Source organism: Pleurodeles waltl, chromosome 1_2, assembly GCF_031143425.1.
Source record: "Pleurodeles waltl isolate 20211129_DDA chromosome 1_2, aPleWal1.hap1.20221129, whole genome shotgun sequence".
In the NCBI taxonomy this organism is placed as follows: domain Eukaryota; kingdom Metazoa; phylum Chordata; class Amphibia; order Caudata; family Salamandridae; genus Pleurodeles; species Pleurodeles waltl.
The window spans coordinates 592,110,307-592,133,018 of NC_090437.1; the positions used below are offsets into that span (position 1 = coordinate 592,110,307).

General features: G+C 43.9%; 1 protein-coding gene across 1 annotated transcript in view; it reads left to right on the forward strand.

The window, feature by feature from the left end:
• The window catches only part of NDST4 (N-deacetylase and N-sulfotransferase 4), a 1,173,706-nt gene that overhangs the window by 550,726 nt on the left and 600,268 nt on the right, over nucleotides 1-22,712 (forward strand). Inside the window, exon 6 of the mRNA XM_069234161.1 lies at nucleotides 19,386-19,514. Coding sequence (XP_069090262.1) covers nucleotides 19,386-19,514 — 129 coding nt within the window. The remainder of the gene's footprint in view (nucleotides 1-19,385; nucleotides 19,515-22,712) is intronic.

The following is a 22,712-nucleotide window of genomic DNA, read 5'->3' on the forward strand; positions in this document are numbered from 1 at the left end:
TCTTCACTTTTGAGTAATCTTCACTTATGTGATCTACCAATTATGTCTTCAGCTCATCTTCATCTATACTTGGTTTAGATGTTGCATTTACATATTCTATCACAGTTTTTTTGTCAGGTATGAAGTATATTGCAATAACTATACGCATAAGTAAAGTCCCTAAATTCAATTTGCACCTAGTTCTATTAGCAGAATTCATGCTTCTATATAATCAGATTTACTATCAATAACTTGTTTGCAACAGCAAATTATCTCTTTGTTGAAGTTGAACAATATCAGTATATTCTTCTTCAGGTTCTCCATTGATTTTTCTTTCTCATTACATTTTCCTTTTTTTAGTCTTGTTAATGATAATATTTTCGTATGGACAATCTTTTACCCTACTCACTGTTCTTCTAAAATGTTATCCCTACTCTTCAGCTGCTCCTTCTGACCTCTGTACTCTTCTTATCGTCTTTTTCAATAAATTTTTATAAGTCTAGTTATTTCATAAAGAGTTCATATAGTGTCTCAGTCTTTTATTTCTCAGTTTTTGAATTTTCAGATCAATAATTCTTTGTAATCAGGGGCTTTCAAGGAGGGTCTGGCAGCTCTTTACTCCAGTCAAGCAAGTCAGAAATTGGAACTTTCGAAACTTGACTCACATAACATGATCATTCTGATGAAGAATATCTTCGACAAGGTACTCTGGATCTTTTCAAGCTTCTGAGTGCATTTTATTTTTCTTCTGCATCACTTATCCCACTTGACTCTGCTTCTTCTTTGATTGTCAGTGGTATTGATTCAGCTGACACACTCAATCTTATTTTCTTTTTACTGCAAGCTTTTGGCCATCTTTCATTATGTGGAACACTTCTTGTCTCTATTCTAGAACTCATTCCTTCTCCTGGATCATCAAGATTCTCTGCTTGTTCCAGAACTGGTCCAGAAGTCACTTCATAAATTTGTGTTACCAGTTCTCCTCCAGTGCCATTAGGTGAGATGTCAGGCAGTTGGACTTGTTGGAAAGTGGATTATTGCTAAGGGCAGGTAAGTACCTACACTCAGCAATAGGCAACTAACCCGCACTAGGTCCAGTCATGTCTCAATAAATTAATCCCTGTTTAACCCTTGGTAGCTTGGCAAGGAGCGACAAGTCTTAATTTAGGAGACAGGTGTGTAAAACATTTAGTATCAACAAAACAGTAAATAAGTAAAACACAAAACACAATAAAAATCCAACACCAATTTATAAAACTGGATTATATTTTTTATTTATAAAATGAAACCAAAATGGCAAACATCCAATGTAGGGAACCAGAGATGTGAATTTGTAAAGATGAAAAATAATTCTAGCGCTTAGAAGCACACTGGACATGGACAAAGTTCAGAGTTCAGGCCACCCACCATGTAACACTAACCTTCAGAAGTGTTCCTTGATACAGGAAAGTGGTCCAAAGCACCAGCCAAGGGTTCTGGGGCTCTGGCTTGCCTCTTGGGGTCTGGGTCTACAACTCCCACAATGCACCTCTTCGGCTTATGGAGCGGTTTACAGCAGTTGTTTTAAATGTCTTCAATTTTCTGGATCTTCGTCGAGAGTTTGAAATAAAGTTAGAAGTTGGGGCCCACAGTCCCGAAAGTTATGTTACCTCAACCTGCTGGAAAGTTCCTACACCCGTCTGTGTGGACTGACTTCCTCTCTGTTATTTCCTGAGGTCTAATGTTGTCTTCCTCATTTTTGTCTGTGTTCTAGGACTTACCAAGGTCCTCCGAACCTCCGCTTACCTAGGACGGCACTACGATTCGCACTTGATTTCCATTACTCTTACCTTGAGTCTCCATACTCGTTGTCACTAAAGGACGGACCTCCATATCCAGTTAATAAGAATACAGTCCCCACGGTATCATCCTACCTCATCCCAATTGTCTATTCCATATTATCAGTCGAGCCTTGAGGAAGTCACTGTTGTGATGAAACATATGTTGGCTGTGTTTGATTGACTGTACTTCTGAACACACGACCTTGGCTGTGTTTGATTGACTGTACTTCTGAACACACAACCTTGGCTGTGTTTGATTAACTATTCTTCTAGACACACGACCTCTGGTACGAATAAACAACTCACTGGAAAACTAATAGGAGTGCTGTACTCTTCATTTTACGGATCTGCTACACACAAGCGTATACTTGTACTCTGTTACTTCTCATGCATTGAGTGCTGTGGTCGCATTTGTTCAATGTACTTGGTGCATACTTGTATGCATCATTCCTGTGCTTCTGGGTAGTAGGGTACCTGACCATGTGCACCTACTTTTGTTTGACTATATTTCTCTGTATGTACTAATTTTGGACACCACTTGGAAGTGCGAATTTTCTTGCCACTTATGACCTACCATTTCAGGATTCATTTTCAGAATAGCATTGACTCTCTCTCGCTTGACAGTTTTCTTGTTCCTTTTCTAATAATATGTCGCAAAAATTTGACCTCTTTTTGACCCTATTGAAATTTGTTCTGAGACACATTGGCCCTCATTGAGTTTGGTGTTTTTTTGGCAAGACCGCTGCGGTGGCAGCTGCCAAAAGACAACCAGTGTTGGCGGTATCCCGCTGGCCACCCGCCGAATCCACGATGAAGACCACCAAAAAGCAGCCACAAATCCGATACCGCCAGGACACTGGCAGGTGGGAAAGATGCAATTCCACCACCAGCACCGCCATGCCGACTACATTCCATCCTCCAGATTACGACCCACAAATCAGCACAGCGGTTCTTGCACAGCAGAAAACCATTGACGGTACGAACCACCGCGGATAAACACCCACCTCAACCAGAACACAAAACCACATTGGATAGTACGAATACCCCACACCGGAGACACATACACTCCCCACACACACACCTCCTTACTGAACTATATAACACACTTCCACACAACCCACAATCCTTTGCAACCACAACTACCAACATAGGCAGCGAGGAGCACACACACTGAAGACTCTGCACTTGTACACCTTAGGCACTAACACACTTAACACTCTGCACACACCACACTACTGCACCATCAACACAATACACATATCGCTGTTGCACACAAACACTGCATCCCACCAGCACACACAAAAAAACTACCCCCACCCACCCAAGCACCCTACACTGCACTCTTGCACACAACACACACCACCACCCACAACACAACCACCATGTCCAGTCAAAAGCACCCACGCTTTACAGACGATGAGTTGAGGGTCATGGTGGATGAAATTGTCATTGTAGAGTCACAACTGTTTGGACCACAGGTCCAGCAAACCTCCATAGCCAGGAAAATGGAGTTGTGGCAGAGAATTGTTGACAAGGTGAACTCAGTGGGCAACCATCCACGCACAAGGGAGGACAGCAGAAAGAGGTGGAATGACCTACGGGGGAAGGTCAATTCCATGTCATCAAGACACCAAATTGCTGTGATGAAGACTGCCGTGGGCCCCCACCTCCTTCCCCACACTTCACAACATGGGAGGAGAAGGTTTTGTACATACTGCATTCTGCATCATGAGGGCCTGACTGGAATACCTGGAGGTCTGGACTCTGGTAAGTAATTATCACTCCCATGGCACTAAGTACTCTTGTCCAGCATGCTTTCCTACCACCCTATTCCTCCCCAAGTCACCCTATCTTCCATTCCACCTCTCACCCAATGACCTACTGCCCCTCCCCTGCATGCCACACCATCACCCAGCCACAATGCCCACACAGTCCCTGCCAAGTGCACAGATAGCACTGCCAATAACAATCACTACAACTCCCACAATGCACCAGCCCATTTACATCAAAACCTGATTTGTCCACTTCACAGTGCAACTCTTGCATGTATAACTTTTCCACCTGCCACACCAACTGGATACTTGGACTGAGGACCACTACATGGCAATGACAGCAATGCAATCCTCATTCCTCAACCCTCAATGGAACATGGTGTCTATGTCACAATCTAATGCCTTAACTGGGAATCAAGTTAAGCCACTGTATGCATCAGACAAAAAGACAACCAATCCCACCTCCTCCATGTAACTCTCTTCCACTCCATCCACAGGTACTCCTGCCGCCATGGAAAGGATGCCAGAGGAAGGGCCCAAGTGAGGACAATGCCTCTTGATGTCTGGACATTGATGATTTACCTGGCACATCGGAGACACCTGGTCAGTCCACCATTCCCAGCCTCACCCTGCCCACATGCCAACCCCCACACCCTGTGGCATCAACAGCACAGTAAACCCCTCGTCCCCAAACCTGTGTCCCAAGGACTGTACAATCAATAGTGTGCCCCACAGTACAGGGATCAGAGTCAACCACTTACACCCAAGACAATGGTGACACTGGGAGGGGGCACACTGTGCCAGGGGCACAGGGGAGCAGGGGGGTTGGGAGGGCACCTGTGGGCCAGAGGATGGGGCAGCCAAGGGAGTCAACTGACCCGGAGGCCATCTCCAAAGTCCTGGGAGCATACCCGCAATTCCAGCACAAGATGGGCCAAATTCTCACCATCTTGGTGGAAAACCAAAGGCTGCAGAGGGAATAGCACCAGGAGGCCACGCAGCAGTGGCAGGCCCACAGTGCCACCATGGCTTCCATTGCAGGGGTGATCAGGGACCTCACCACCATCCTGATTGCTTCCTCCACCCACAAGCAGGCCCCTTTTACTAGCCAAATACCAACTGAGCCATCCACATCTGCAGCAGCCAGTGGAATGGAGACACTGCCAGGGGAACCACAGGACACTGGCACCCCTCCCTCTGTAGCTGAGGAACCCACCCGCAAATGTGGTTGTCCATCCAGACATCCGGCTGGAGTAGATGCCAAGACAAAACCCACTGCCTGGAAGTGACCCTATCCTGAACATTCTCCCTTGTCTGCCACTGAGGCACCCTGTAGACTGTTCAATGTAATGTCTCCACGTTGCCATGACCCTTGGACACTGGACCTGTACTACCTACAGCTAGGCCATCTACTCTGATGATTTCTTCCACCATGACCACACTCATCAACTGTTGGACAATATATGCACAATAAACACTGTAGATTACAGCAACTGCACTTATGTCTTTATTATTAGATGTACAAATATGTAATCAGCAATATCTTATGTGTGGATATTCCCCTTAACCAACAGCCAGTAAAAATGGACAGTAGAGGGAGGCATCCTCTGCAGGGGACACAGTACATCAGACATGTCCCAAAATACAGTTATAATGGAGTTACAAGTCCAGCCACACACAAGAGTAGATCCTCTCATCCAACCTACAAATAGAACAAGACAGGGACACACATCAGGATGTTAGGCATGGCGGCACTCAAAGCACATATACAGTTAATTGTTGTCATGCCCAGTGTGTATTGGCAAGGAAACAGTGCACAACAGATGACACTTCTACATCAACAATCTCAGGAAATAAATTACTAATACCCTGTAGCTGACTGCTGTATTTGGCTACACTACACTTTAAACTGTTAATTGCTGGAATTACATCAGGACAGGAGATTGTAGGACACATGGCACACTACAGGCCTGTCCATAGGAGATGTTGACCTAGTAACCTGCATTGAGAACACGTCAGAGTTGAGACCAGTAACACTGCTCCTGACATGCAATCTGTCTCCTACCACAACCCACACATAGAGATAGGTACACTGGACATCTCTACTGATGGCCCTGGCCGAGAGGAGCATTGTCATCAATCAAAGTAAAAACATAACACCTGCTACTACACACGCACACAACATACCTGTACGTCACTGGAAGTACTGATTGATCAGATCACTCTTACAGTCAGCTGAACCATTCTCATCTGCCTCCTCATCAATTTGCATGTTACCATCACCAGCCACTGGTCCATCTGCCTCCTCATCAGCCAGTAATGGGATCTGACATCTCACGGCTAGATTATGGAGCATGCAGCAGGCTGCCATGATCTGGCATACCTTTTGTGGAGTGTAGAGGAGGGTACCTCCAGTGATGTGCAGACACCTGAATCTTGTCTTCAGTAGACCAAATGTCCTTTCTATTACACGCCTCGTCCTGCAGTGGGCCTCATTGAAACAGTGTTCCCCATCCGTGGCAGGGTACCTCACTGGTGTTAAAAGCCAGGGAAGTTTAGGATAGCCTGCGTCACCTGTGTGAATAAAGGTAGGACAAGTTATAATGCAGGTACAGCCACAGGGAAGATTGTGAAGACAGGTGCCACTACAGAGACACACATCCAAATGTATACATAACAATGAGCCAAGCCCTCTCTCTCTGTAGTTCTGCCATCATGTGTGGGACATTGCTGTTCCTCACAATGTAGGAGCCATGGACAAATCCTGGAAACTTGGGAAATGTACTGGTCCGCCAGACACACCACCTGTACATTTATGGAGTGACAGTTTTTCCTGTTCCTATACACTTGTTCATTTGCACTGGGAGGGGCCAAATCAATATGGGTGCCATCAATGGCCCCTGTCACATGATGGATGTGTCCAGTATCATAGAGGTCTGCCTTCACAGTGGGCAAATCTGCAGGTTGGGGGAACCTGATGTAGCTGTCCAGATGTTTCAGAAAAGCACATATACATCTTTCAATACAAGACTGAACATGTGCTGTGACATCCCTGGTGCCAAGCCCACTGTAACCTGAACGGACCGTGTGGCAAGAAATTGAAGCACTGACAGGACTTGTACTGTGGGAGGGATGGCATAGGGATTAAGTATTGCAGGCAATAGAGCTAGCACCAACTGGTACATTGATCCATGATGGTTAGACGATTCAGACGATAGGTATGGATGATGTGCCTCTCTTCGAGGGTAGCAAGGTCGCCTAGCAGACGGTACACTGGTGCATTTCTCAATCTCCCCATGACAGTGTATCTAGGATAGAGAGGAGAGAATGTCCAATGTGATAAACACTCTACACATGTTATCAGAACAATTTCTAGTGGCACACAACTAACACAGCATAACCAGAATGGCAGAGCATAGGCCTGCTCAGCACTCTGGACATATATCTACCATGACGCAACAAGCCATTAACTGTTTATAAAATGGCAGCCACCTGTCCAACTTGCTCTGGACAGATAGAACTGATCTAAGTCGCCGGCATAAGTCATCATGGCGGTAGGCGTATGCAACCACCGTGCAACTTTTCATTGGTCTACATTGCTGCCAATGGGGGACTGCGGCCAATGATGATCACAGCCAGCAGTGACGGTCATGTACTCGGCAGCCGTGACCTCCATTTTCTGCCACCTAGTTCACTTCACTCCTGATACTCCTGAAAGCAAGACCTCGACACCTTGAGCTGCTGTGTACTGTCTCTGGGAGCCATCATGCCACGTTCTGCAGGTGATAGGGCCCCAGCCTTCACCCAAGGAGTGCTTGAGAAGCTGGTGGAAGTGGTCCTACCCCTGTATGAACAGCTGTGTGGTGCACCAAAGGAACAGGTGAGCCCAATGCCATTGTCCTGTGTGATAGGGGTGTGTGTCAGGGTGAATGGCATAGGCATACCGGCCAGGGAGTATATGCATGCAGGAGGTATGGAGTTAAGGCTTGTGAACCGTTACAATGGATTTGCGTGGGCAGTTGGTGTGTCTGATGTGTGTAGGCCACTGCTGTTGATATGGTGCCAGTCTTCATTACTCTCTCCTTCTGTCTGTGTCACCCATCCAGGTCAGAGCCCATCAGAAGAAGGGGATTTGGTGTGCCATCGCCAAGCAAGTGCGGACCCTTGGGGTCCATAGTCGGCAGAACATCCATTGCAGAAAGCGATGGGAGGACCTAAGACGCTGGGCCCGAAAGACCATGGAGGCCCAGCTGGGGATGTCCTCCCAACGAGGGAGGGGTGCCTGCCAGACCCTGACCCCACCTAATGGTCTGCATTTTGGCAGTGGCCTACCCTGAGGTGGATGGGCATTTGAGGGCAGCACAGCAGCCACAAGGGGGTGAGTACTGTCAGTATAATCGGACTATTCACTCCTTAAATGGGATTGGGTGGCTTACTGCTGGGTAAATATGATTCGGATTAATGCTACATGCACATCAACAATGGGAAATGGGTACCAGTCACCCTGCCAGAGTATTTGTTGTAGATGTGTGACCATACTATGCTGTCAGTGGATGTACATTTCCCACTTCCATTCCTCTCTATGTCTGTAATGTGTAGATGCACCAATAACATGATGTGGTATGTGTTTTCCAGGGGTACATATGTTGTCTCACTCCACTCAGTGGATAATTGAGATGTGGTACATGGCCCATGCCTGATGCAGTGAGCAGCATGCTGAGTATGTTTTGGGGGTCAGCTGCTCTGACTATGTCATAGGGTCTGACTGTTGAAATAGGTATGCCACAGATTCACATGGTACACCTCAGATGTGAACTGCTTGGATGTGTGACTTGTATAGGCAGGATCCAAATAGTACTCCATTTTGCCATCAATTTACTGAGTGGGCAGGCAGGTAATATGACAGCTAGATGCTGAGAGATCTACGAGTGGAGTTTTCTACAGTCTAATTGACAAGTTACAGTGGACATGGAGTAATCAGGTGTTGTAACTGTAGAGGCCTGAAGTGTTGTGTTCTGTCAGCTGTCCATCCAATGGGTGAAGGTGAATGGAGAGGTGAGATCTGTGTTGAGTCATACTTTAGATACAGCATCTAGGCATGATGTGCCAGCTAATATGCCTTTGGTTGGCATCATGGGGCTCACTCTAGTAGTGCAGTCCTAATTAGGTATTGTTGTAGGTATGAGTGTTAGCATGCAGGTGTGGGTAGTAGTGAAATGTAATGACATGATGCTGTTGAAATGTATTGACATATGCAATTTCCTAGCCATGATATGTAATGTAAGAGAAGTTATGTTTTGACACTTTTCCACCCTATCTTTCTTTCTCTCCCTCCCTCTCTCTTTCTTTGTGTGTATAAGCATCATCAGGTGAAGGAGAAGGGGCACAGATGAGTGCGGAAGCAGCATCCCACGGCACCGAGGAAGCTGCTACCAGCAAGGCCCAGGGACCCAGTGGGATGGAGTGCGAGGGGAGTGCCACGGGGGAGACTGGATCTACCAGCTCATCTCCTCAGGTGGACACTCTGGTGGTGGCAAACCCATCTGGGAGCACCCCAGCACCATCATTGTCCACCACCCTCCATGTAGCTTCCCACCCAGTTGCCTGTGCCCACTCACCCAGGAGGGTGGGCATCTCCTTCAACACAGGCACCTCTGTCCCTGCCCGAGTCAGCCCTGCTGCCTTCTGAGGTCCATCTCTGTGGGTCAGTCCACTATTGTGAATGCCATCCAGGGACTGGCAACTCAAGTCTAACAAAGCAATGTATTCCTCAAAGGCATTCACAGTGCCCTGTCTGGCCTCCAGAGATCCTTTCAGGCTCTGGCCTCCTCACTGACAGCAGCCAGTGTCCCTTTGTCTACCGTCCCCCCTCCACCTACCTCTTCCCAGTCCCAAACCCCTCTCCCCACACCCATCACATTCATAAAGGCAAGCATCCACCTCAACAGACACGGTTGGCACTGACAAACACAAGTGCCACAAGACCCAGCAACAGCATAAACACAGACAACACCCACCTGCAGACCCAACAACATCCACTCCCTGCACAGACTCCCCCAACACTCCATCCTTCACAGACACTACACCTGATACTCCTGCAGGCAGCACATCATCATTTGCAGATCCAGCCACCAGTCCCATCTTACCCACAGTAACCACAATATCAGACCCTCAGACATCCATCCAAGTCACCTCATCCACACTCACCACAACCACCGACACCCCATGTGCAGCACATGTACCATACATGCAGACACCACCCCAACAGACAGTTATTCATCCAGCATGGCATCTCCCAGAACCTCCTTCCCCTCCTCCCAAGACACCTAAACGCCCGCACTCATCCACCCAACAGACACCCAAGGCACACAATCATTCCACGCACAAACCTGCACTCAAGACACCCACAAAAACACATCTTACCACCACTCCTCCTCCCTCCACTCCCAAACCCTTTTCCCATGACCGTCCCTGTGTGCCTAAGAAATGTTTCCTCTATGAGTTTTCCCTGTTCCCTACACCTCTCCCACCCGTGAGGCCCCAGAGTGTTCTGTGTACCTCCCCAGGTCCAGCCCTTCTACCTCCAAGTCCTCCCCTGCCACCCCTGCTAGTGCCCAGTGCCCCTCCCTCTGCAAAAAAGGTAACCCCCCAGGCCAAGGACCCCCTTTCAAGCCCAGACCCAAGGACCCCCACCCAAACCCAAACCCCCTCTCAAACCCCACCCTCGCCACTGAGCTGCCTGCCTGCCCCCTTGATGCCCCTACCCTGTGGAGGTCATTTTGCAGCTAGGACTCAAGTTGGGGCACAGTGAGATGCCTAATGTGCCTTTGGCACCTCTGATATTGGACTGGCCTATGGCCTATTATTGTACATAGTACATATTTATTTATTTCTATTCACAATTTAATACACCTGGGCCAACAGGATGTTGGCATTCATTGAACACTACTTGTCCTACCTTTCTTTCTCCATGTTGGATTGGTGTTTGTGGTCCTTAGTTTGTGTGTGTGTGAGACGTGTGTGTGTTGGTTGTGTGTGCTGTTGTGCATGGCCTGCATGTGTTTGTAAGGTCCTGCCATCAGTCCCGCTGTGATGGGTGTATTGTGTGTGGGATATGATTGTGTAGTTACATGCATGTGTGTAGCTATATATTGTGTATTGTTCGTGGTGAGATGTGTTGTGGTGGTAGTGTGCGCCATTGTGTGGTTGTGTGTGCATCCGTGTGTGGTGATGGCTATGTCGTTTGCGTTGTGTGTTGTGTGGGCGTTTTGTGACATTAGGTACATTGTATAGGTGTGTGATGGTGTTTATTGGTTGCGAGTTGTTGTTCCGTGTTGGTTGTCAGCATGTGTTGCCCTGTGTAGGTATGCAGCACAATGGTTTGCCAACGCGTTTGTGTAGTTGTGATTGTGTTGTCGCTGTGTGACTCATTAGTGTTGTGTTTGTGTGGATTTTGGTGGTGTGCAGCCTCGTAATCTGTCCGGCAGAAACATGGTCCCTGCCAGTCTGAAGGTGCCTACAGCCGTCCCCAGTGGCCTTACAGCACTGACAGTACTAGCAGTGGTTTGGCTGTGTTCTGTTGGGAACACCGCCATGGTCATAATTTGGCGGTCTTCACCGCCAGGCCAACATGGCGGTCCTGGGACTGCCAAACTCGTAATGACCACCTTTTTGTCCATTCTCTGACAAATGATTGTTGCAATGCAATGCAATGTTGCAAGATTATTTTGTTCTTGATGGAATGAGTAGATCATCAATATATTGCACCAAGACTGAACGTCAGGGCAAGATCAATGTTTCCAGATTCATTTTCAAGATTTGGTTTAAAAATAGAGGGGCTCTTAGTGTACCCTTGTGGGACACAACACTATGCTGATACTTTCTCTTAGAAAATGAAGGAGAATAAGTACTGACTTTTTGTGCAATGGAGTCGAGAAGAATGCTTGACAGAGATCAATCACAGTAAGCCACTCAGCTCTAAATGGAATTTGATCAAATATCTTGGCTGGATTCGGTACCACAGGACAACATTGGATTAAAATATAATTCACTTTCCTCTAGTCTTGGACAATCCTGAATTTCCCATTTGGCTTGCGCAACCCCATAATTGTTGAGTTACATGGACTCACAATTATTTCCCTTAAAATTCTCCTTTCCAGCATGTCACTGACCAAGGGTGTTATTCCCTCTATCGCCTCAAGTGTCATGTGATAAGGTGGTGTTCTAGGAAAAACTGCATTTGGCTTATTTTTATTCTGACTGGTTCAACTCCTTTGATTAACCCAATATCCGTTCCCACACTTCTGGTTAACAGGCCCTATTAAATCGGCAGGTAAATCTTTTGTCATTAACATTGGGTAGATCCCTGCTGTGTCCTGTTGAGCAATTTTAAAATCCACATCCTGATCGTGAGCCAATTTAACTAAAAGGTTAAAAGGTTAACAGGACTTGAATCACATACCACAAACTAGCCTATTTTTACAGGAAATTATTTTGAATTTGAGTAAGGAATTTGTTTGTAGCTCCCACAGCTTGGATCTCTTTTCCCGAGAGGGGTAGGTCTAGTACTTACGCTGCTTTTACAATGGAAGGGATGTCTCCTGTGTCAATCAAAAATGACACTTGGTTCACTCCACCTTCCACAAATGGTATACGCTGGTATACCCTTTAGACTGCACCAAGCATGTAATCTTCCTCTCCGGTATCAACATTGTGACATGCCCGAGTCTAACATCTTAATGTTATCAAACATGGGAAACTGCTGGACTGCATTTTGATTGTGAACATGCATCATATTTCGATTCATTTTTGGCAACTGTATCTGATTTAATCTTGCATAGTTTACATTGGACTGGACCACAGGTGGTTCTGGCATGGGTACCAGTTGAGTTTGATTTTACATTGGCACTTGTATATGTCGCATAGGAACATTTTGCATCTGCATTGGGTTTCTTCTCTGCATCTGATTATTGACTGTTCTATCTGGATTGAGCCTACACACGCACTTCCAATGCCCCACCTTGTTACATAGGTGACAATGTGCCATCTTCAGCATTGCAACATCAACACCTGTACTCGTATCAATCAGAGTATCTCTTCCTCTTCCCTGAGACAACACCATTCCTCCCTGCACACCCTGCATTCTTGCTTGAAAACCACCTGTTTGCATTCCACTTACTTCTTGAACTGCACCACCATTTCCAAAAACGGATTCTGAAAACCCTGTTGCGCAATCTTAATCTGAGCCAACATAAACCTCTCCTTCATCTTACTCTGTTTCATCTCCTGCTTATCACTACAATACTATGCATACTTCAAGAGCTCATCCAAATACTTTGCTTGGCAACAAATCCCATTCTGTTATAAATTCTGACAAATCTCAGGTCTCAAACCAAGCACAAACTATGTAATGAAAAATCCCATATCTTTTGGATCAAGATGCATCTGTCCTGTATGCTGCTGAAATGCTTTAATCAACCTTTTATAATAATTATGCAGTTTCCTTAACCTCATGCTGCTTGCCTCATTATACTTAGTCATCACCAGACACAAAGGCACATTTGTGACAGGATCTCTCACTGGCTCTGCATCTGGCCATTGAACAGCAACCTTACATTCTGCCCACAAATCATTCGGAACCACAATATCAAAAAACATATTTAAATCAACCCACAGCACTTTTGAAATCCTAATAAATCGCTCGACTTGTGTATACCATTGCATTAGTCTTTCTCTCAAATTCAGAAAATTGTAAATGAGGCAAGGTCCCCTCTAAGATACCCTCCACTTGTGCAAGGGTGCCCTGTGGTGCAAGGGTGTCTGCATTGGTGCTAGGCTGTCTGAAGTGCACCAGCACTATGACATAGCAGATGTATGCCATATCTTATTAAATATGGCACATTACTGATTTTTCCCTTTCACCAATGCAGAACAGCAGGTTGTCTTGCTACACTGCGTTGAGTGAAAGGTTAGAAAATGTGGCCCCTAGATTCTTGCCCCTGGAGCAGCTCTTCGTGCATTGTGATGAGAATATTTATGAATGGGACAAAAAAGGAAAAGTACATTCTGGGGGACGTAAATCTTTGTATGTACTTTTGTGAATCAGGTACTTGTACTCTAATAATTTCTTGAGAATAGTTTCTACTTGCATTATTTTGACCTGTGTCAAAATTTGTACTGTATTTCATTGAAACATTCAATACATTGCACCTTAAAGTTAGTTTTCTCTTAATTCTGGGATTATGTTAACTATGTTTTTAACTGGTATCATGAAATATTTGAGGGTAAGTGCTTGACATGTGATGTTATTACAGATCCTTCAGTACACAGCTTACACCTGTACATACAGGTGTATAGCTTTAGATGAAAATATTTCAGGTTAAAAGTTTTTAGTTGAAAATATCATTGAGTACTCACACCTCAAGATTTCATGTCTGTGGGTCATTTACAGCCTCATTCCCAAACTTTATCATTATATAAATTCCACTTAGGTGTGCGAAGAAACATTGAGGCCATAATTTTATATTTACAGTTTCAAAGAAGATATAGGCCTGCAAATGGAACATATGATTTAAAAAAATCAAGTATTAGAGAAGATTTTTCAAAATCTGAAATTTTCTTATACTAGTTATCAGGGAAATCAGGGTGTCTGTGGTAAAGTGGGTCAAGAAACAAAATGCCCAAAACACTCAACATTGATTTTTGCACATGTTTTCAAATTATTTCAAATACCCTTCCTATGCAAAGTGCATATCAAAATCTGCTACAAGAAAGTGTTTGACAAGGTACTTTTCCAGACAGGAACATCAAACAAACTACACTAAAAATCATGGAGATGTAGAATATTGACTCTGTTATCAGAAAAAAAACACAAAAACCTAAAACCTAAACACTTACAGCTGTGTATCAGCTGCAGCATAGGTTTCTTCCTACATAAAGGATAAGGGAAGTGTTTGCAATTGTTCTGCAACTGTTGGGATTGTTGGGATTCCTTAAGTGGTTCATGACTAGAGGTATAATCTAAATTGATGTAGGTACTGGGGAAATATTTTTGCATAAAAGAACTGTTCACCATGTTTGCAAAGAATGGGACAAAACCAACTCCCTTTTTTAAAATCAACTAGAAAGGGTATGCATACCAAGTTGAATTTGTTGCCTTTTTGTAGGCTAGTGCAGTACTCACATATCTAGATGTCTCTACTTGTAAGAAAAAGTTGTAACTTTTTTCTTACAATCATATAGGTTACTCAGTAGGTAGGATATAGTTTGCTTTGGAATTTTCATCAGCATTGGTAACATATTTCTGATCAACTTATTGTTCTTTACAAATATATCTTAATCTTAGTGCATAACTCAGGTGTTCTACCATTCCCTTGCCAAGTCAATGTTTTATTGATTTCTAGTGTGGCTGTCACTGCACAACATTTTTCAGTTGTTAGACCTGGCATTCTTGGTGTGGTCTCCCCTGTCTCTTTTTGCCCCCTGCTTCCCATGTTTTGACTGTGCTGTTTTTTTTTAACTCTGGGAACGTTACCACTGCGACCAGTGCTAAAGTGCAAGTGCTCCCTACGTACAATGTATATGTAATTGGCTTTTCCATGACTGGCACCTTTGATTTACCAGTAAGTCCCTAGTACAGTGCACTAGAGGTTCCCAGGGCATGTAAATCAAGCGCTACTATTGGGCCTGCAGCACTGGTTGTGCTACCCACATGAGTAGCCCGGGCTCAGACCTGCCACTGCAGTGTCTGTGTGTGCAGTTTTAAACTGCCAATTTGACCTGGTCAGTGCACCCACTTGCCAGGTCTAAACCTTCCCTTTTTAAACATGTAAGACACCCACCCCTAAGGTATGCCCTAGGTAGCCCCATGGGCAAGGTGCAGTGTATATTAAAGGTGGGACATGTACTGTTGTGTTTTCCATGTCCTAACCGTGAAATACTGCCAAATTCGTTTTTCACAGTTGCAAGGCCTATCTCGCTCATAGGTTTACATGGGGGCTGCTTTAAAAAACTTTTAAGTACAGTTTTCCCTTGGGACCAAATAGAAATATGGAGTTTGGGGTCTCTGAACTCACAATTTACAAATACATCTTTTGGTAAAGTTGGTTTTTAAATTGTCAGTTTGAAAATGCCACTTTTAGAAAATAGGCATTTTCTTGCTTAAACTATTCTGTGAGTCTGCCTGCTTGTGTATTCCTTGCCTGGGTCAGACTGACAGTTGGGCTGTTTGTGAATCCCCTCTACACAGTGACACATAAGGAGCTGGGGTGTAGCCTGCATATCCTGATGGGCCATCTGACCTAGAGCAGAGGGAGGACTGGTCACTTACTCCTGAATGGGCTATGCCTGCTCTCACACAATGCGGTCTCTAACCCCCTTGTGTGAGTCTGGAGCAAGGCCTAGATCTTGTGAACAACAGAGACTTTCTTTTGAAGTTTGCCTACTTCAAAGGCAGAAAGGGGTATAAGTAGTGGACTCAAAACCCCAGATTTTTAGATTAATTCTAGAATCAAGAGGAACCTCTGGCAAGGGGACGAGATGAAGACCTGAGGAGAAGTGCTGCCCCTGCCTCTGCTTTGCTGATATATCCTGCAGTTGCTTCTATAGCCTGTGAAAGGGGACAAAGACTGGACTTTGCTGTGCATTCCTGCTTGAGAGGTATCTTCAAGGGCTTGGAGCTGAAGGAGGAGTACTGCCCCTTTGCCTGTGGCTGTGCTTTGCTGTGTTGACCTGCAGTTGCTGCTTCTGCCTGAAAGAGGACAAAGACTGGACTTTGTGGTATATTCCTGCTTGTAAAGAATCTCCAAGGGCTTGGCTTGAGCTTGCCTCCTGTTTTGAAGTCTCAGGGCCATCAAAGACTTCCTCTGCCAGCACCTGCACTCTCTGCTGAGATTCATGTTCTGCCAAGTGATGTCCTATCCAGCCTCTGGGCCCTTGAGAAGTGAAGTTGGCAGAACAAGGACTGAAATCTATGCACAGAACACTGTGTGGGGGAAATTTAGATGCACCACCTGCAATGTGGATGAAAAGGATGTGCTACCTGATCGCAGCAAAACCGATGCTCCACCTGCATCACAGCCTGGAGATCGATGCATCGTGGCTGGAGAAACGCTGCAACACCCGATTGCAGCTGCTGATAACGACGCAAACCCCATGGAGCTCGGTGTTCCTTTACCGTGCGGCCAGATTTATCACACATCATCGCTGGGCATCAAAGTTTTTGTGAACCCATGCGGATCCGAGGTGCCTTGTCCAGAAAACGATGCATCGCTCTCTTGCTGGAGAGAAAAACATTGCATCTCCTACCCAACTGGAGAAGAAACGCCGCACGGCCGCACTTGGGAGTAAGGAATCAATGCATCGCTGACTTTTCTAAAGCACACTCGCCCGTGCAGCTTTATTTTTGACGCAAACAAGGTACTTTGTGTGAAATCAACGTTTCCATTGCTTTATGTGGAGTAAGACTCTTATTCTTTTAAAAATTCATATCTTGACTTGTGTTTGTTGGATTTTTGTTGTTGATTTAAATAAATATTGACTATTTTTCCGGGTGTGATGCCCATTTTGTAGTGTTTTCACTGTATTACTGTGTGTGTTGGTACAAATACTTTAAACATTGTCTTTGAGATAAGCCTGACTGCTTGTGCCAAGCTACCAAGGGTGTGACCAGAAGTTGTCTTAGCAGTGTAACTCCCTTACCCTGACTAAAGTGAGGGTCCCTGCTTGGACAGAGTGCAAACTGACTGCCAACCAGAGACCTAATTTTTAACAGCAGTTTTTGCCCTCAATACCTTGGGCTTAAGTGTTTTCTGTCTGACTTAAGAAGAACAATTGCTCCTTTGATATTATCTAATTTAATATGTAGTCTAGTCAGTATATTTACTAGGATTCAGTACTTTCTCAACTTTTGTGTGGAACCAATATTTTAACTCATAGGTTTTTAGGAGTCCTGGTATATAAGAAGGCTACTGTGCTGGAGTGTGTACAACAACTTTACAATTTATTAGGCAAACCCCATATGGAAATATTCAAATAAATGATTGGCTTATATTAGTAAATTAGTGACCCATGCATTATGGGTAAGAATCAACAACATCTTTCTCCCTCAGAGCCTAATGCTCAAAGCCTAATGTTGAAAATCATTCTAAGAATCACCAGATTTTCAATAGACTTGTGCCTTATGCCCAAAGATTAAATACTCATTATTTTTGCCAACCAAGCAGTTAACATAATGAACAATTCAACCTTGTCACTTGAAATGATGACAAATTTGCCGATTCCAAAAGTACTTTAATAAGGAATGATGATTTTTTTGTTGAGGATACTTGCAGAACAGTCCTTCAGGGCCTCTATTTGACCCTGGCGGTCATCAGACCGCCAGGGTCACGGGCGCACTCGGACTGCTGCCATAGTGGCAGTCTTACCGCGACATTACGACTGTGGCTGCCCTGGGGATTACTACCCCTCTCTCCGCTGGCATTAACATGGAGGTTTCACCTCCATGTATATCCTGGTAGAGACGGCGGACCCCTGCACTGCCGATGCACTTGGCATGGGGCAGCGCAGGGCCCCCCCTGGCCAGCCAGCTTTGCAGACAGTGATTTGCACGATGGGTGCTGGTGCACCCGCCACACAACAACATTGCCACCTGCTCTATTATGAGCCGGCATCAATGTTGTTGTGCATTTCCCACTGGGCCAGTGGGCAAAACTGTGTTTCCACCCACTAGCCCAGCGGGAAACACATAATAGGGCCAGTGGGAAGGCGGCCACAGTGGCTGCCTCCTGTCCTGCAGGAGTTTGATGAGCTGCCTTTTCTGCCTGTTATCCTCCTAATGAGGGCCTCAGTGTTTGAGAAGTTAGCAAGGAATTGAAGGAGTAACTAAAGTGTAATTAACTGGCCTGTCCTACCACACCTTCTGCAAAACTGTGGTAGCATTAATGCCTGTAATGTGCCCTCCCCCTTGCCATGTGTCATAATGTTTTTCTTGTAATTATGAAAATCCACAAATGCTCAAAGCAATAGAGCAAAATATAATTATAAGTACATTTTGTGTGGAATTTGTGAAATGCTTCTGCAAAGAGCATAGCCTCAATATAATTAGATTATTGTGACCAATCTCCAAATTTGTTAATTTTTGTGAGTGAAAGGGCCATTTTTTCTGAGTCCCTTTTCATCACAAAACAATTTCAGTTAAGAGATTCTTGGTTGTGGCTGATGAAATGCTGTTGCTTACTGATCTTCAGTTAAGTGTGGTGGGAATGAGAGATGTATTAATTAATGTGAGCTTTGTCAGGCTCATGCATCAAGATCCCAATTACTTAAAGAACAATGATCTCAAACCTGAGTTAAAACAGTGTAACCATCATAGTAAAAAGTGAAATTGAATTCCAGTGCATAGCAGTGCTCAGAGATATTTCAAATTGTTTTGATGTACATATATATTTTAACTAAATTCATAATCTGAAGACCATCAGCACAAGAAGGATAACTGTTACATTTAGCAACAATAATATTCCAGAGAGCATTTCAGGTTGCAAGCATTTTACTCCGGATTTCAAATTCAATTTCCAAGGCATAAAAATTAATTATTTGAAAATATACAAATTGTAAAACCTTTCAAACTATATAAAAACTGCATAAAACTTGTCACAACTAGTAGAGTAGTTACTATTATGCTTTTTATTGCACATTTTAATGCACTGAAAGGGCAGAAATCTTGCTTATCTGTTATACGGGGAAACATTTTCTAGTTATTTTAAAAAAAATGCACTATGAGCAAAATATCAACATGGAATTTTTCTTTTATTTCCAGGTTCTGCCACGGCAAACTTGTGGGCTGTTCACCCATACCATTTTCTACAAGGAGTATCCTGGTGGCCCTCAAGAACTAGACAAGAGTATCCAAGGAGGAGAGCTTTTTCTGACTATCCTTTTGAACCCAGTAGGAACTTTTCCTTTCTACATTCTCATTTGAAATTCTGTTTTCACATTCCAATGTTTCTGTATGTGTTCACTTAATATAGTTGCCAAAACATATGCTTAAAAATGTCCTTTACAATGGGTCTATGTAGTATGTTGTCTTCTATAACTAGTATTTAATTCAACTTTGTGCAGTTTTGTATAAGTTATGGAATAAGTTATCTAGGTTTTATAAAGCACAAGGCCACAACAACAAAGTTCTAATTGTTTTGCAGTACACATTAGAAACACCTTAATTTGGACTGACTTTAGGTCATGCACAGGTGCACTATGTATACAGGATAAATAACCTATAACTGTAGAAATATAATATTCAATTGAGTCATCCAAACAAAGAGTTGTATGAAATTAAATTGATCTTCTGCGAGGGCATAAAACCCTGAAGTAGCTTGACACAATTCAATATTCAGATCTATTATAATATAGAATTCCTTGTAGTTTTCTTTGTCAGGTTTTCTACAGCAAAAATGTGTCTAAATGTATATTTGTGGATGGACTTTTCAGAATGTGTTGAGAGGAAATTGTATTTTGTACAGACAGGTAGGTCTTCCAAATATTTATTTAAGTAGAATAAGAAAACTGTCACTATCAGATAGCTGTATATGCAAATGTAACTCCTTGCCAGATTGCCTTTCCTTGCATCAATAGTGGATAGATATAAATTAGGTTATTCTCTACCATTTTGCTCTATTCTATTTGATGACAACTCTAGGAACACTTCCTTCAACACTTTACATTCACATATTCAAATATTATTAGAACCATAAATTACAAGAAAATAAACTAATATAGGCCTCAGGCCCTGAATTTTTTAGGTGGGTAGTTAAATTCCTCATTTCATCAATTGCTGGAAAAAATTGTATAATTGGGGAGGACCTCCAATATATCACCTGACCACTAAATCCCACTCATTACATATTCCTCGTTTACTAAAATAGTCTGTCACTAAACCTCTATTATCATTTAAAATGTAGAGGGGTGAAATAAGGTTTCATTAACTAACCACAGATATCAGGGTGATCAACAAAACTGTAATTACATTATTTTAAATACAGCATATCATTTAAATGAAAAGGGGGTTTACATAAGCTACATTTGAGAAATATCAACTATTAAAAATAATTAGGGTCAAATATACTTATGATTTAAAATAATATGTATCATTAATTATTGTAAAATAATACATTTAAAGGATGTGAGCTAAGGGGTACTCCCACAACTGAGACATTCAATTACATGTACAATTATCAAGTGAAAAAATAAACATAGCAATTATATGCACAGATAACTTCAATAAATAGACTTCAGTATAAACAGATCAAATTGGTAGAAAGATAAAGGTTAAGGTATTCATGTAAACTAAATTAAAATGTAAAACATATTTGCATTTATTGCAATGTTTGAAGTTTACATTACAGTAAATTAAAATAATAACACAATAATTGATTGAATATATTTAGAGGTTCGATTTAGGTGATTTATAACAACTTAACCAGGACTTTAAGGGCACACCAGTGATATGGTTACAATTACATAATCATGGTTAAAAGGTTGATATTACAAGTATGCTAAAAGAAAGATTGATATAGTGAAGAGCACTTTAGAGGTAAGAAAATGTACCTGATCTGGTCAGATGCAATATAGCGAAGGTGATGTAGTGGTAGGGGACCATGTAATGCTGGCATGGTGGGTGATATGTGACATGCAACCAATGTTTGCAAGATCTCTTAGCACACTGCAAAATAAATTGCCAATGTTAAGATAAATCGAAGTCACACCATGGCACACAACAAATCTTTCTAGAGAGTCCAATATGGCTTTTAATTTGAGAGTGTTTGTTAGCACATTTTACGTTACTTATCAGTCATTTAGAAAGTTAGAAAAATGATGTATAGTTATGTTATTTTATTTGTTTAGCTAGATAGTTTTGTGTTAAGATTTTACATTGCAATTCATAAAAACCTCCATTAGAAAAAAGATATATTAAAATATTAATTAATCAGCAAAACTAAATAGAAATTGTCTGGTGTTTTAAAAATGTCAATATAGCAAATTTACAAACAACAAATTCTATAAATGTATCAAATTTAAAAGAGTTGCGCAAACTACCACGTGAAGCCTCCTAAGCCAACTATACATTTTCTGAGCAGTTTTTAAAAATGCTACTACAACAGTCATTGCATGCATCAAGCTTTCTTGATGAAACAAACTCAAAGTATTTGAGAAAGATAGCACACCATGGCCCTCATTCTGACCTTGGCCGGCGGCGGAGGCCGCCCGCCAAAGTCCCGCCGTCAGGTTACCGTTCCGCGGTCGAAAGACCGCGGCGGTAATTCTGACATTCCCGCTGGGCTGGCGGGCGGCCGCCTTCAGGCCGCCCGCCAGCCCAGCGGGAAAGAGGCTTCCACGATGAAGCCGGCTCGGAATCGAGCCGGCGGAGTGGAAGCTGTGCGACGGGTGCAGTTGCACCCGTCGCGTATTTCACTGTCTGCCAAGCAGACAGTGAAATACTTGTAGGGGCCCTCTTACGGGGGCCCCTGCAATGCCCATGCCAGTGGCATGGGCACTGCAGGGGCCCCCAGGGGCCCCGCGACCCCCCCTACCGCCATCCGGTTCCCGGCGGTCGGACCGCCGGGATCTGGATGGCGGTAGGGGGGGTCGGAATCCCCTCGGCGGCGCAGCAAGCTGCGCCGCCTTGGAGGATTCAATGGGGCGGCGGTACACTGGCGGGAGACCGCCAGTGTTGCCGGTCCGACCGCGGCTTTACCGCCGCGGTCGGAATCCCCATTGGAGCACCGCCGGCCTGTCGGCGGTGCTCCCGCAGTCCTCCGCCCTGGCGGTCTTTGACCGCCAGGGTCAGAATGACCGCCCATATGTCTTATAAAATTATTGAAAAGGACAACTACGAGGTAACACTAATAACTCACGGTTTTATAATAGATGAAATATGTGAATTTTAGCATTGAGATTGCAAATGCATATTCCTCCACTATATTTAACTGCATGCATTAATCCTTGCAACTTCCATTGAGGAATGACACCAGTGCTTTAAAGTAATATCTGAGGTCACAGTTCCTCATTCGGTAGACTAGCAGTTCTGAACATTATGGTCCAGAGACCACTGGGGATCCGCAAAGCCTAGTCAGGGTGTCCGCAAATG